Raw genomic sequence first — 16,079 nt, 5'->3', positions numbered from 1 at the left:
TCTAACGGGTAGCGGGTACCCTCGGGTACGGATAGTGTGATACCCGAACCCGACCCGTTAACAAGCGGGTATTAAAATACCCGCTACCCGCGGGTACCTTTTACCAGCGGGTACTAAATACCCGTAACGGATTTTATCTGCGGATACCCGTAGGTACGAGTTTTTTTGCCATCCCTACATGCACCATATAATCGGTTAAAAGTCATATTTTGAAATGCTGTCAAAATCTGCTAAACCAGAAGGAAAAACGTAGTCGGTTACATTAATAGCGTAATCGATTAAAATGCGTCAGGATTTTGAAAATCCTATAAATAGTTGTCTTATGCGTTGTTTCAAACTAATCTTTGAACGTTCAATCTCATAACTAACATTTTGTATTGAGTTTTGATTACAGGAGCGTCCAAGAACCATCTTGAAGAATCAAGGATCAACTTTGGGTTTATACATCAAGATTCTACCAAGAAGTATGCTTAAAGGTTGCTGATCACATTTGCACTAAAGGATTGTTTGTCGTGGAGATCAGTGTTGATTTTGCAATCTGTGGATTATGGTTTCCCTGTTGCCAGTGGCCAGGAAGAGAACGTAGAGTTCTAGTTTCTTTGAGAAGGGCATCTCAAAGGAGTTGCAAAAAGAGGATTGTTCTTTTTGTGTATTTTACTATAGTAGATTTAGAGTTAGAGAGAAGGATACTGATAAGTCTCTATTTTTGCACTTCTATTTGTGTTTAGAAGTCTAGGTTAGTCTATTTTAGTCTTTAATTGTCTAGAATTAGGACAGTTTTAGGATTTTTCTTTAAATGTCGAGTTTTACATGTTTAAAATTAGATTAGAAAGATGTTCATATTGCTTTAATACTTTCTTTAGAATGTAGAAGATGATGTCTAATGAATCTTCTTCTATTTGAGTAGTCTATATGTCTTAGTATAGTGTCAAATCTGAATTTATTGTTTACTCTCTTTTTTTATATTGTTTCAATCTTAGGTGTTTAAGTAGTCTTGTTTTTTTTAGCTATTGTGTGGTTTCATGTATTTTCTTTATCCTTTTCCATTCATGGTCAGTAGTTATTCTTGCTTTACAATTTATTCTTTTGTTGCTCCAAATTGTTCTTTACATTATTAGAAGTCTGATTTTAGGTTCTGAATTGCAAAAGTAATGTTGTCTACTAGTATAGTTTTTGTTAATTGCATTAGTATACCATTTAGGATATGTATCATGCATTGTATTTTTATTTTTTCATTCATTCATTAATTGTAGTTAGATACATTCATTACTAGTTAGTTTTATTTCTTTTTTTAATTTCATTTCAAATTCCCCACCTTGTTTTAAGTAAATAGAATTTAGGACCTTAACTCTACATTCTAAACTTGATTTTCACTAAGAGATTGATTCCTTGGTTAGCCCTATGCTACGTTAGTAGGGACTAGGTTTTGTTGACTTTTTGTGCGACCAAAAAGTCTTTTAATAGATGCATTGAGAGGTTGTCTATGTATTGCTTGTTGTAAAACTCAATCTACATAGTGTATTTGCTTTCAATCTCAGGTTGATTGAACGGACACTAAATGTAAGCATTGAGGTCGAATTAATATAAAAACTTGGTGTTTGTCTTTCTATCCCTTATCTCTTTCATTTCATTACATGATCTCCCACCTTTGCACTTTTTGGCCAAAAATGAGGAATTCTAAGGAGTGGACAAGTGTCTCCTCTCCAATGAGGGGAGGACATGTGACCACTCACAAAACACAATCCACTTCATTCCTAGAGTGTCATGTGACCACTACTAAAAGAAAATCTTCTCCAATGGAAGTATGACACATGACACATACTTTCCACATGATTTGAATATCCAACTAAGGAAAACCCTACACTAATTAGGCTTTAATACAAGCCTTAAGCAAACCTACACTACATGACGAATACAATGGCCTAAACAACCTAAACTACTCTTCAAGCTATGTTTCATGATAACTCCAAAGGTGATCCACAAGTAGAGTTGTTAATTTGACCCATGACCCATGGCCAACCCTAACCTATTTTTAAAAAAGCCTCTGTTTAAGAAACCCCTCAAATGGGACCAAAAAGAAACCCCAACTCCTAGAATCCCCTTTAAGTGAGTTAAGGTTATGATTAAGGTGAATTTAACCCTACTACAAAATTTTAATTAATTTCCACGTGCACCACTCAGATTGACACGTGAACCGTGCCTGAATATTTTGTCAAATATTGTTGTTCAAATCTCATTATCCTAATTTTTGAATAAAATTTATATTGGTTAATATATATATATATATATATATATATATATATATATATATATATATATATATATAAACCTATATTAAATAGCAACGTAATCACTTCCAAAAAAGTAAAGCAAAAGGAAAGATGTGACCAAAAATATAGAGCAAAATGCAATTTCCTGCAACCAAGTGAACCAGCACAAATAACTAACCACTTTATATATTATGTTTACTCGTTATAGTTGGGAATCCCATGATCAGAAATAAACAAGTTTCAAACAAATTACGAAATGCATTAACAAAATAGCTTGGAAAACGTATTATATTGAAACAATAACGAATTATCTATCATGACTGAAAAATGTTAGTATGCTTTGAGCTAAAAAGCAGGTTCACCAAATCCTAATGGCTCAATCAAATATGGCTAACAAATACAGCAAAATTCATAACATACCCCAGTTATTTGAAAAGGGTAAAAAATCTGTCAGAAAATATAACCAGATTTCAAAGTTTCACTTGAAATAATTGGTCAGCACAAAATGCTACAATAATAGGGCCAGCCAAATCACCAGCAGCACATCCTGAAGAAAAAGAAGACACCCTTAAGCGTATTGAAGTGAAACAAACAAAAATGAACTCAAGATTTTGTTTATATAATTTATTCAGCACAGAGAAGTTTTTCAACCAGTAGAAGAAAATTAGAAAGTAAAATAAAATAAATGTCTGTTACATGTTAAATTGGCTAAATTTAAGTTAAAATCAAATTTTCAAGTAATTAAGAGTTGTTCGGTTTAGATAAACTTTTCCACAAGCATATATATATATATATATATATATATATATATATATATATATATATATATATATATATATATAGAGAGAGAGAGAGAGAGAGAGAGAGAGAGAGAGAGATATGGGTATCCATGAGTTAAAAATCAACCTTTAAATTAGCTATTAAGGTAGAGCATATACAAATAAACAAGCTTATGGGGTGAAATAAGTTTTCCTTCCTTCTTATAGGAACTTTTGGAGAAATTCATTTGAAGAGACCCAAATGAGGGAGTTATAAATTAATTTATTTAAAAGTTAAATTTAATTGATAAGAAAAGTTTATCCAATTAGACCCTAAATTGCAAAATTCAAGTAAGGCAACAATTTTACCAATCCATTGACCCAGCGATGGACGAACAAGGGTTGCACCGATTCCTGCTCCTATGGAAGCAAAAATTAAAGATGAAGTACATCTAACTGTAGTGATGAAAATCTTCTGTCCAAGAACTCCAACTTCATTAGTTTTATCAACATCATTATCCTCTCTCTGCACCTTGAATGCCGATGAAAAGAATCTATATAAATCAATGCCAACTTGGACAAGCCATGATGCTGCAACTCCAAGCATGTGTCCTGTACAAAACAAAAAGAAAGTCATCACAAGTTACTTGATGAAGTCAAAAGCTCAGGAAATCTCATAACGAACAAGTATTATTCATGGATTGATTTGACCTCTGAATGTTGTTCTGCTCACACAATAGAAGTAAACCACAGTGGGCATGTTCCTTCCAGCCTTGCGAGTTGCTGATCTAGGGATATCTGTTCAAGAAATCCAAAAAGCCAAATACATTTAAGATATATTGGAGGGCTCAGAATATAAAACAGCAATCTCTCACTACTAAAACATTAATTGATTTTGCCTGTAGTAAACATTAACTGTTTTATCAGCATACCTTTAAGAAGCTTCCATGCCATTCTTTGTGAAACATAATGAACAGCAATTCTTTCTAAGATCCTTCTAGTGGTCACAACGGTTGACTGTTATGGCACCCGAGACACATTTAAAATAATAAGCTTTAAATATGTCAATGCACACATAGAAGAGCAAAAATTATGAAAGTCAAACTATATTAAGTTTAAAATTCACTTTTTAAGTTGATATCAAAGACAAGATCACGAGCTCAATTCCCAATAGCTCAATTAGATTGTTGTAAGTTGCATCAATTATCCCTTGACACTGGCAAGACGGGCCAAGTCATAATCAAATTGTGCTACTTGAACTAAATGCTCTTTCCCTACTATGTCATAAGATTCACTTCAGAACTTTAGACTGTCTTGCTGTTATTGTCCTGCTATAATTTAGGATTCACCTTAGAACTTCTGGTCATGTTCTTTTTATTGCTCTGTTCTATTATGTTTAACCTTCATCTGCTATGCTCTGCTATGACCTGCTGAACAATTAACTTTGATATTATGGTTAACTTGTTATGATCTATTTTGCTGTCTTTATGTCTCATGGTATTTGTCAACCTCCCTATTTTTGCTAATACTCAAAGGGGGAGAAAGGTATTTGAATTGTAAATGCAGGTTGGCCATCATAAAAAAAGAGGCAGATTGTTGAGAGGGGAAGATCGCTGATCAAGTTTTTGATGATGTCCAAATGTTTAACAAAATCTAGATTAGTAAAGTTGAGTCTAGAATAGATAGTAAGTCAAGCTTAAATCCTCTTAGAATCAAATTAATCAAAGCATAATCAATTAAAAGCATGTTTGGCACGAAAAGAATCTGTTTTGAAATATATAACTGTCATTTGAACTGTTTTAATTGATTAACATACTTATATAATAGATTAAAACAAAACCAAATTTCAGAATTCAAATCTGAATGATATTAATCGATTAGGTTATTTCCATAGTTGATTAATAACATCAGAAAGATGCCTTCCCTTTAAAAACAAGTCTTCTTCTCATTCCAAAGATATGAAAGTTTTAAATCTAAGATATGGTATTGAGAGAAAAAAGTATTTCTTGAGTTCTTGAAGAGAGCAAGAGTTTGGTCTTTGAGAAAGTCATCAAGAAGCTATCAAGATGAATTTGATTATAGATTCTTGCTTGATATAGGACTGATTTGTAGTATCTATACTCCAAGTGTACTCATTCAATTTACTTTCTGCATTTTTTTCATTGTTTAAACTCTCTTCACTATGTAGCTGATAATCTTAGGGTCCAGAATTATTAAGGTGCACTTGTAATTTTGTGAACTCTGTTATTATAGTGGAAATCTTCCAGGCTCAAGTTGCTTTGAAGAAAACTGAATGTAGATTCAAGTTGAATTAAACTAGTATAAAATTGGTGTGTTCTTTTCTTCTTTCATCAGTCTTGTGTTTCTTTGATGGTTTGAAAAAGTCTAAAGAATGAGCATCTCAACAATTGTTTTAAGAAGATCAAAATTTTGTGAAACCAATTCACTCCTCTCTTGATTGAAAAATATTAGCTATTACTGTTTTTAACAGTTATAATTACTAGAAGTTATTATATTTTTCTCCTAGTCTAGACTTTACCACTGAATCTATCAATAACCTAAAAGTTAACGTCGTTGATTTTGGAGGACGTATACTATGCTTTACTAAAGTCTAGGGATGAATTTTATATAAACTTTGAGGGAGGGACAAATTCAAGTTTGGCATGTAAGTACAAGGATTAAAAATAGACTTAACCTTATAATCATTCTCTTATTGATAAGCTTATTTTGGTTGGGAATTGCAACAATTTCATGTGAAAAGCACTTTTCTGTATGGATAATTAGAAGAAGTCTACATAGAAATTCCTCTAGGTTTTAGGCCTATTGAGAAAGGGAATAAAGTATGTAGGTTGAAGAAAGCCTTGTGCAAACTCAAGTATCCATTATGTGCTTGGTTTGGTTGACTCACTCAAGTTATGATCTCCATGGAGTATCGACAAAGTCAAGGTGACCATACCTTGTTCATCAAACATTCCATAAAAGGCAAACTTACTCTACTCTTGGTCTATGCTGATGATATGCCAACATGAAAAACAAATCTTGAAAGAAAAGCTTGTTGCTCAGTTTGAAATATCTTAGAAAATTAAAGTACTTCCTTGAGATAGAAGTTGCTTATTCAAAGAAAGGCATCTTTATCTCCCAAAGAAAGTATGTTTTTTATCTTATTAAAGAAATAGGTATTGAATGTAAAACCAATGGAGTTCCTATTCAACAAAACCATAGAATTGGGAGTGATGAAGCCAATTCTACTATGAATAAAGGTCAATATCAAAGACTTGTTGGAAAGCTCATTTAACATAGCATTTGTTATGAGTGTAGTTAGTCAATTCATACATGATCCAAGGAAGAGACATTTACAAGCTGTAAACAAAATCCATCAATATTTAGAGAAAAGTCCACGAAGGGGATTATTATACAAGAGAAATGAAAAATAAAAAATGGAAGTTTACAATACAGATTATGAAAGGTTTATCCTAGATAAGAAATCCACCTCAGGATATTGCACGTTCTTGCATGGAAATTTGGTAACTTGGAGCAGTAACAAACAAAAATGTTGTTTCAAGGTCTAGAGCTAAGGCTAAATTTCGAGCTATGGCAGATGGAGTGTGTGAATTGTTATAGTTGAGAATTGATCTAAATTATCTTAAAGTGGCATATGAAGAGCCTATGATTCTTTATTGAGATAATAAGTTAACTAATAGCATGGCTCACAATCTAGTTCAACGTGATAGGACCAAACGCATAGAGATAGATCAACACTTTATTAAAGAGAAATTGGATAGTGGTCTTATTAGTACTTCTTATGTTCCATCTAGGCATCAATGAGTAGATCTATTCACAAAAGGTCTTCCCACTAAACGATTTCATAATCTCACATGCATAGATCACCATATCCAATATTTTCCTACTAAAAGGTCTTCCCAATATTAGTAGATCTATTTCCAATATGTGTTAGATATATTATATTTATCTTACCTTTATCTTTTATCTTTAGTTAATTTGTTATTATTTCTTATATGTATTTTGGACTTAGCCCATATTTCTTTTATTATGAATAGAGTATCCTATGTGTATATTCAACAAGAGAGATTAATCTCATACATAGTTTTCACTATATTCAACATGGTATCTAGAGCCTAAGATTCTTTAGAGAGAAAAAAAAAAAATTGTCACCTCTGCCACTACACTCGCCGCTGCCAGCAGCGCTTCCGTCTACCGCCCCTGCCAACAACGTTGTCGTCTACCACCGCTGTCGGTGCTTTCACCGTCTAGTGTTGCCACAATCGGAGTTCTAGTTTTGAACCATGACAACAAGGTTTTGACTGTCTCAACTGACTGCCCTAAGAATTGTCTTTCAACACCTGTGTTTGAGTACCTTAGTCCTGCTCTCCTAATTTCAGTTCTCTACCAGTGTCTTTTTCATTGTTGTTAGTTGTTTGTTGCCTCTGTCCACTGACATTCCCTATGTGGGGAATATGTTTCTAGGTGCTTTGATTAATAAAGGAGACCATTCTTTTGAAGAGCCAAATCTTCCACCTTCATTGTCTATTATAGGTGCACCGTCATTTCCACCGTTTGCTATGAGGGGGAGTCTGTCTCTATGTGGTCCAATCTAGTTCCTGTGGTCTATCGTTGTTAGCCATTACAAGCCACCATCTATTACTGATGGCAATCTAGTCCCTGCAATTTGTCCCTATTCGCCACTGTTGGCCGTCATCCACTATTGCTGGTAATCTTCTTTGTCAAAGTCATCATAGTTGAAGTTTCACAAAATATGATTCTTCATGGTTTTTAGGATTTCTCTCTCCTATTCGTCTATGGCTTCTTTCGCTATTGTCTCTTCTGACATCTCTTTTGTCACCGATGCGTTTGACCCGTCTATATATGCTTTTTCTCCAGTGACAAAGATGACTTTTGTTAGTTTATTTATAACTATGGTGGCTCTCCAACAATGACTTCTTTATCAACTAGATGTCAACAATGCGTTCCTTTACAGCAATTTTCAAGAAGAGATTTATATGGAGCAACCTCCAAAATTTGTTGCTCAGAGAGAGTCTTCTGGGTTAGTATTTCATCTTCTATGTCGTCTTTGCAAATCACTAACAATTAAGTGTTACTCGAGTGTAGAAGCAGATATTTTTACTAAGTCTTTATTGATTATATTAATAACAAACTTAGTACATACGATTTGTATGCACCAACTTGAGGAGTGTTAGATATTTTATTTTATCTTATCTTTATCTTTTATCTTTAGTTAATTTGTTATTATTTCTTATTTGTATTTTGAACTTAGCCTATATTTCTATTATAAATAAAGTACTCTATGAGTATATTCAATACAAGGAAGAATAATCTCATACATAGTTTTCACTATATTCAACAATATAGTTATCACCCTACATTAAGTATGACCCAAAAATGAATATGATTGTCAAAAACAAAAAATAACCAAATAGAAACAGCTATCCACTCAATTAATATATTTATAGAAGTGTATGTGATAGGTTCCTGAATTGGGAACCTAATCAAGAACTCCTTCACAGTCTCTCAAACCAGAAAAACAGAGAGAAATATATGGTGAATTGTGTATTATTAACAGAAAGAATAGTGTGTGTACAAAGATCCAGAGGCATAACCCTCTTCACAGGTTCATGGCCTGTTAACAAACAATGTACTCAAAAACTGCCTTCTAACTATCCCATCAATCTATTTATACAATTCCTCTACCTTCTATCCTAATCCCATTTCCCATTATACCCTTATATCCACATTACCCTATATCCTAACAGTATGAAATGAAGACAATCTACTCAAAAATTAGATATGGGGTTCTAAAATACAAGCTAGATATAGCAGCGTAACAGCACTGCCACTAGCAGCTTAAAAGTGTTGTCACTAAAATTAAATAACAAATCACTCATATCAATTTCATAGATTGTTTGTATGATCCAATATATAAATTTTATTGAAACACGAAAGAAAGAAAAAACAAGATAAATCTCACCTCACGTATGATTTGCTTCACTGATTTTTTTAAGGGAACAACCAGATCAACAGGCTGCTCTTGATCCTCCTCCAAGAAATCCTCGTCATCTTCCATTTCCGCACGGGGCTCCAAAAGAGGTAAATAGAACATCAAGAACGACCTTATGGAAGTCATTGCAAATGTCCTCAATTCAAAAGCAGAAAAGAGAGGTTTAAGTTCCACATTATACTGCTTGGTACTATATCTTAGTGCATCATATTGGTAATTCTTTTTAAAAGAACTTTGTATACTAGAACTGTAGTCTTCAGATAATGCTGCACCAGCATCACAATATGCAACTGAAGACCTGAAAATAAAATAATGATAGAAACCAAGATATTAAACAAAAGAAATAGATAAACTAACATTGATACGCATCACTGATCGGAAGAAAAGTCCTCTATATGATTAGAGAAATCCAACAGAGAAACCATAAATAACTATGAATAAAATTAATCTTTTTACAAATATGGAAGAGCCACTAAGCAAGAAAAACAAACAAACATTTGGATTATGAGAAGAGCCAGCCTCTACTCAAAATCACTACCCAAAACCTCAATAATTCTCCCCTTTCATTTGGGCACCCTCCCTCCTTATATACTCATTTTCTCTCTCTCTCTCTCCTCTCTCTCTGTACACAATACAGAAATCCCCAACCAAACCCAAATCTTCAAAAGTAAAATCTAAAATGTTTTGTCGGATTGTGTATCCTATCCTAGATCAAAATCCTATAACACGACAAAGCATCATCCCTAGAACACCAAGGTCAATGCAAGTGTAGAAAAATGGAAGCGGAGCATACCCAAACAAAGCCCTTGAGGCAAAACCAGTCCCCGCAGCAACAGACGCTGCAGCAGCAGTAGCAGCGGCAGACGCGGAGAAAAAGGAACCAGAAGACTGAAAGGCTTGAGAAGACTGCAATCCGAAGCTCGAGTTTTGGTTTTTCCTCCACAGATCTAGAACTATAGCTATGCCTGCCATTGTTGGAACTTCCAATGGTTGGAAAGCCTAGCGCACCCCGTTTGTGCTTAGTTGACAGATTATAAGTGAAAACTTACCTATATTTTAATGAAAATAAAATAAAAATCAATACTTAAAATGTAATCAATTCATAATTTCACCCAATGAAATGGGAAAGACTTGAGAGCGTTGTTTACATAGCAAATGCAAAGAAGACTACAACCATGGCAATGAGATTAGAACTAAAAAATTCCAATTAACTTACTCAGAACTCACAGGGGTATCAAAATTAGCCACCTACAGTAGAATTAAGAAACCCATAATAATAAACTCACCGTACTATTTAGAAAAAAAAATGGAAATTTCAAAAGGAGAGATGAAACATCTCAAGAACTACATCTCACTAAGGTGATGCAACTCAAAACACCCCCTCCATGAAGTTAGGAACACTATAACTCAAACAAACACAAATTCAGCAAACCCATTTAATCAAACCCAAAAAAAATTAAAATCAACAAAACCAATAAGCTGCAGCCCAAACAAGTATGAAGGGGAATCCTCCAAAAATCTCTTTTATGAAATTCTGGTCGCATCAACAACTACGATCAAGTCAACGACGTAAGGGAAAAATTCTTACAGCGGGTGTCGGCGGCTGCGGCTGCGGCTGCGGAGGCGGCGAGATGGAGGTGGTCAGTGGCTGAGACGGAGGGTGCGAGCTGAGAGGGGTTAGTGAAGTCTGCAAAGCAAAAAGAGGAAACTAAAGATGGTACGACGCATTGTTGCACCACTTGATAGGAAATTTCGTTAGCTAAATTATTACACATTTTATTTCCTCCTTTGTTTTTAAAAATGTACACAATTAATTAGGTTCTTGAACTTTTGAAGGGTTATACAATTTTTTTAAATAGTAAAAGAAATTGATTTAGTTCTTAAATATTTTAAAAAATAATTTCTAGTATAATAACCCCATGATAAAATAATCTAATTTCCTGCTGAATTAATTTTAAAATTATGATTTTATGATGGCTAGTGTAAAAAATTAACAATATGGCTTTTTATATCTTCAAAGACTAAAATAAATATTTTATTACTTTAAAATTTTAATTAACTTTGTTTTACGTATTTGAGAATCAAATTAATCATTTATTCCTTCTAAAATATTTAGATAAGATTTCAAATTACTTTAAATATAACTAAATGTTATTTCTCTTCATTGTATTTTTGCTAATTTAGATGGAAGTTCAAATTACTTAGAAGATATTTAATGGAAATTTTGTTTTTCATCCTCATTTTAACTTTTGTTAATATAATAATTTTATTAAGTAATTCATATTTAATTATTAAATTATTAATTCTCGCAACCGGGATCGCGAGACTGCTAACCGAAAACATAACGAGTTTAAAAAACGATTTCACCATAATTTATTATGGAAGGAAGGATTGACCTTGTTCTTATATGATGGAGAATCAGGAATAATGTACTTCTGGTAAAAAAAGGTTTAGTTTAACATAAAAAAAAAAAAAAAAAAAAAAACTTTTTTGGTTTTAAATATTTTGTATTTTTTATATTTTAAAATTGGTGGGAAAAAGAAAGAAACTGGCCATAGGCCTACATATACCCTTTATTTTATTATTAAAAAAAAAACATTATTTGTGTGTAGTAAAAACCCTTTGAGGAAAAAAAAAAGTTCAGAGCATAATAAAAGAGAAAAAGAATGGTGCAGGTATGACATACCTTTCTAGCTTTCTTTACTCCCTTGTTTCTCCTTGGTGATTGCGGTTGACAAAACACTTATGTGTGAGAACCTATTTTTTTTCTATACTTCCTTTCTCTCTTTCTATTGTTTATGCAAGTCTCTCTCTTTTTTTGTCCCCTCTTCCTTTCACACAAAGAGTGCGTACTTATACACACACATTGTAATATTATGACAATCTTACCTTAAATGTCAATTAATTGACAATGGACAAAATAGGGAAAGAAATGGTGTTGATTGCAAGAAAAATAAATCAAATAATATTAATTATAATAATTGGCATAAAATTTGTCCATTTTAAAAAGGAAATCATATTTTCCTCTTTAAACAGAGATGCAACAATCAAAATATTATTTTTAATTATTGCTTATAATTAATGTCATAATATTGATTCAAATTATTACCATATTAAACTAATATTTTAAAAACATTCTAAAGTGATGTGTCCTGCATTAAAGAACATTATTTTATTATTTTATTTTTCCTTTTTTTTTTCTTTACCCACCATTAATTATTATTCTCCTATTCTTTAATTTTAATTATTTACTTTCCCAAACAAAATTGGGTGTTATAGGGATAAACTGCTCAAAGCAAGCAAAGAAGAGAGGAAGAAAAATTTTTGCCAAACCGATGACCGATTGTGGCGTATTTTGGTCTCGGCTTTCTTCAAAAGCTGAGCGGTTTTGAAGCTTTTCACTTTGAAACGTCTTCTTTGAAAGTCGCCCAAGCGGTCTCCCTAAGCCCTAACACTCCTTTTTCACTTTCAAGAGCTTTTTAGAGAGATTTCCCCACTTTTCTCATCACCCACTCACCAAAATCTCACTTTTCCAGCATTGTTTTGTCAAAGTTTGGGGTTTTTGGTTGAGGGTTGTGCATTAGAGAGGGCATTCATCATCAATTAGAAGAAGTCTAGTAAGCATCTGAGATCTCCACTCAAGTAAGTTGTGCAATTTCATTCTTAGGGTTTCTAATTGAAATTTGATTGAAGAACATGTTTAGGAACATGATAAATTAGGGTTTTTGATTTCTATGCATGATTTAATGAAAAAGAATCTGTTTGAACCGATTAAATTGCATGAGATTGATCTGGAATGATGGATTTAGTGTTAGAGTGGAGATTAGGACCTTTGGAAAAGGGATTTGGAAAAACCCAGCCGAAAACCGCTGAGCGGTTTGCTTGACCTCTGAGTGGAATTCATCAAGGTTGGGGGTTTTTGGGTTTTTGATGCTCAGATGCTTAGATGCTGAGGGGCCCTGATTTTCCCCAATACTGGACTGTGTGTGTTTTGGAAATTTAATTGATGATGTGCTAACCTTCAAATGATAAATATATGTGATATTATTGGATTTATTTAATACAAGAATGTCATCATCAAGAAGAGTGAAGACCATGGGCAACAAAAGAAAGGAGCCAGAAAGGCCAAGGAGATTTTATTCTTCTAGGTTCCATTCTAAGAAGCATGAGGAGCATTACGTGACTATACAGGAGAGGCGTTTATTGATGGAGAGGAATGCCATGTATATTCAAGACTTGGCACCGAAATTTGGATTAGAGATTTAGAGGCGAGGTTGGGAGAGATTGACCACCTATCATGCACCAACCAGCATTGTGTTGCTGAAGGAATTTTATGCCAATGTCTTGCCAAAAGGAGGAGTAGCAGTTGAAAGATATATGAGCTATGTGAGGGGACAAATCATCATATATGACCCCGACACCATCAACAGCTTCTTGGGTACTGAGTGACCAGGAGAGTAGTGTAGGTATGTTGTTCTTATAGGGGAGTACGGGGATTATGAGGACATCGAGAGATGTGCATCCCTGGGAGACACTTTCAGAGGAACCCTAATGAAGCGCCAGTCAACTTCATTAGAGTAGATTTGACTCCCCTGGCAAAATACTGGATGACATTCACACATGCCAACATACAACCATGCTCCCATGCTCCGACATCACTATGCACCAGATTCTCTTCATCTACTGCATGTTGAGGCAGATGGATATTAACGTTGGTGAGATCATCGCTAACGAGATTCAGAGCTGCGCTACTACTGTTAGTAGCAGGACACCGTTGGGACATCCGTCCCTGATTACATACTTGTGCCAATAGGCTGGGGTGGATACTGCAGTTTCACCTTATGAGAGGCCGAGGAGGGCTATTGATGCCTCCTATTATCGTCAGTTTTGTGGAGGTGATGAGCCAACCGGAGCAGTTCCCAGGAGACGTCCTAGGAGGGCAACAACTCAGTAGGAGGATGCACCTGCAAATGCACCGGCACAACACGCTAAGCCTTTCCAGATGAGGGACAAGTATATGTCCATGATGGAGTCTAGGATGGAGTCTCTCCGTAGAGGGCAGGTAGCTAGTGCTGAGATGATTATAGGATTATATGACATGCCACCAGTGCACAGGTGGACTATGGACGAGTTCCATAGTACGATGGCTTGGCCTCAGGAGCAAGCACAGGGCAGCGGGTCTGGAGCAGCTGGAGCATCAGGCAGAGATGAGGATGATTAGGAGGATGATGACTTTGAGGATGCACAGGAGGGTGATGAGTATGACTCAGATGAGGACATGGATTGATAGGACATCTATTGATGGATGTCAACACTTGGACAAGGGTTTTTCTTTTTCTTTTATACTTTGAATTTATAGAATAGGTTGAACTTTATTTTTGTGTCTATGCTTGGCCTGTACACTGGTTATGATAATGGTTTGATGATTATATTGCATGATGAGTTATTCGATGATGATTGAATGTGGTTGATGATTGAGACTGTGTGCAGGTTGATACCCAGGTGAATGGTTCATTAACTATGTGAACATATGTATGGTGATTTATGATTGTGATTATGATGCTAAGCAAAATTTATGAATGATGTGTGAGAAAACATGTTGTGTGAGGTATTGAGCTCTAGAGTTTTTTCATAGATATATGAACTGTTCACAAGGAAGCATGAATGATATTGCCTGAGTCTTGATAGTTGATTGAATTGCATGTTTATGTCGTATGATCAAGGCCATGTTTGAAAACCCTTACTTAGCCAAATTTTTACCCAAAGTGATTAAAATATTATACCATTTTTGAACCTTAGCCTTAAACAGGATGAAAACCCTTATTTTGAATTAATTACCTTGAGTTGGGTTGAGAATAATTGTATGTATTTAAAAGGTTCGAGTTTGGAGTTGTTTGGGGGAAAAGACAAAAGAAAAGTATTGAGCTCAAGTGTTGGAAAAGAAAAATGCATGAGAAAAGAAAGGAAGAAAAGAAAAAACATGAAAGATGAGCTCAATAAAAAGAAAAGGGAAGAAGTTGGGAATGAGTGAAATTGGTGAAAAAGAGAATTTGTACTTGAACTTTGAAAGTTAAAATAACTCTCTTGACACAAGGATTTTGTGATCTAGAAAAACCAATTTTTCTTGTTAGCCTAGCTTCATTACAAGCCTTAGAAAAGTCCTTGTGATGACATTTGCATGTGAGAATGTTGATTGTTTTAGATGAAGGGCAATTTTGTTTTATGTGACATTGTCGCAACCGGAAAATCGCGACGGGACGACGACGATCCAAAAAAGAGAAATAATTTCGAAAAAAGAGATTTTGGAGTCGCCACCATAGTTTATTCTGGAAAACTACGGAAAAACCATAAAATAGTAAGGCACGGTCTACGGAAACCAAAGATTGGGTTCGGGAGTTGGTTACGTGTGGGGAAGGTATTAGCACCCCACAACGCCTGCCCGAAGGCAGTACCTTTAATTAAATATGCGAATTTGATGTGGTTTGCAAAATGTTTAATTTCCCCTAAAAAAAATAAAATTCTAAAGAAAGATGAATTATTTTTTTGTATTTTTTTTATGTGAAATTATTGAGAAAATCATATTGGAAAATATTTGGATTTTTGGGAAAGTGAACCTGACAAGGATTGACCTTGCTCCTACGTATCTCCACTTTTGATGGAGAATCAAGGATCACGTAGTTCTGGCAAAGATCTTGATATGAAAACATTGATATTTTGATTTTTGGGTTTTATGATTTTTTGGAAATTTTGAATTATTTAAAATGTCACGACATGAACAGTGAGCTANAAATGAAACAGGTAAAAGATGAATTTTTTTGTTTGTGATTTTTAAAAGTTTTGTATTTTTTGGTATTTTTGATATGATTTTTAGATTTTGCGTAATGAATACTAGGCTGATGCGTACGATCACACGAGCATTCATTCGGCTTTTTGTTTGTTATTATTGTTTTGCGTAATGAGCACTAGGCTGATGCGTACGATCGCACGAGCACTCACACGGCTTTTTTATTTTTCTAT

The 16,079-nt window shown here is 34.2% G+C and overlaps 1 protein-coding gene across 1 annotated transcript; it reads right to left on the bottom strand.

The window, feature by feature from the left end:
- Positions 1-2,540: 2,540 nt before the first annotated feature.
- Positions 2,541-10,817, bottom strand: LOC106774568. The gene is made up of 7 exons (XM_014661604.2): positions 10,651-10,817; positions 9,856-10,111; positions 9,033-9,360; positions 3,961-4,045; positions 3,740-3,826; positions 3,398-3,640; positions 2,541-2,817 (listed from the first exon to the last, which is right to left on the bottom strand). The coding sequence occupies exons 2-7, from the start codon at positions 10,032-10,034 to the stop codon at positions 2,741-2,743; spliced, it is 999 nt and encodes a 332-aa protein (XP_014517090.1). The 5' UTR covers positions 10,035-10,111; positions 10,651-10,817; the 3' UTR covers positions 2,541-2,740.
- Between the last annotated feature and the right edge of the window lie 5,262 nt (positions 10,818-16,079).

Source organism: Vigna radiata, chromosome 1 (assembly GCF_000741045.1).
Source record: "Vigna radiata var. radiata cultivar VC1973A chromosome 1, Vradiata_ver6, whole genome shotgun sequence".
Lineage (NCBI taxonomy): Eukaryota > Viridiplantae > Streptophyta > Magnoliopsida > Fabales > Fabaceae > Vigna > Vigna radiata.
Note: the sequence above shows the minus strand (reverse complement) of the source record. Positions and strands in the feature narration are given on the sequence as shown.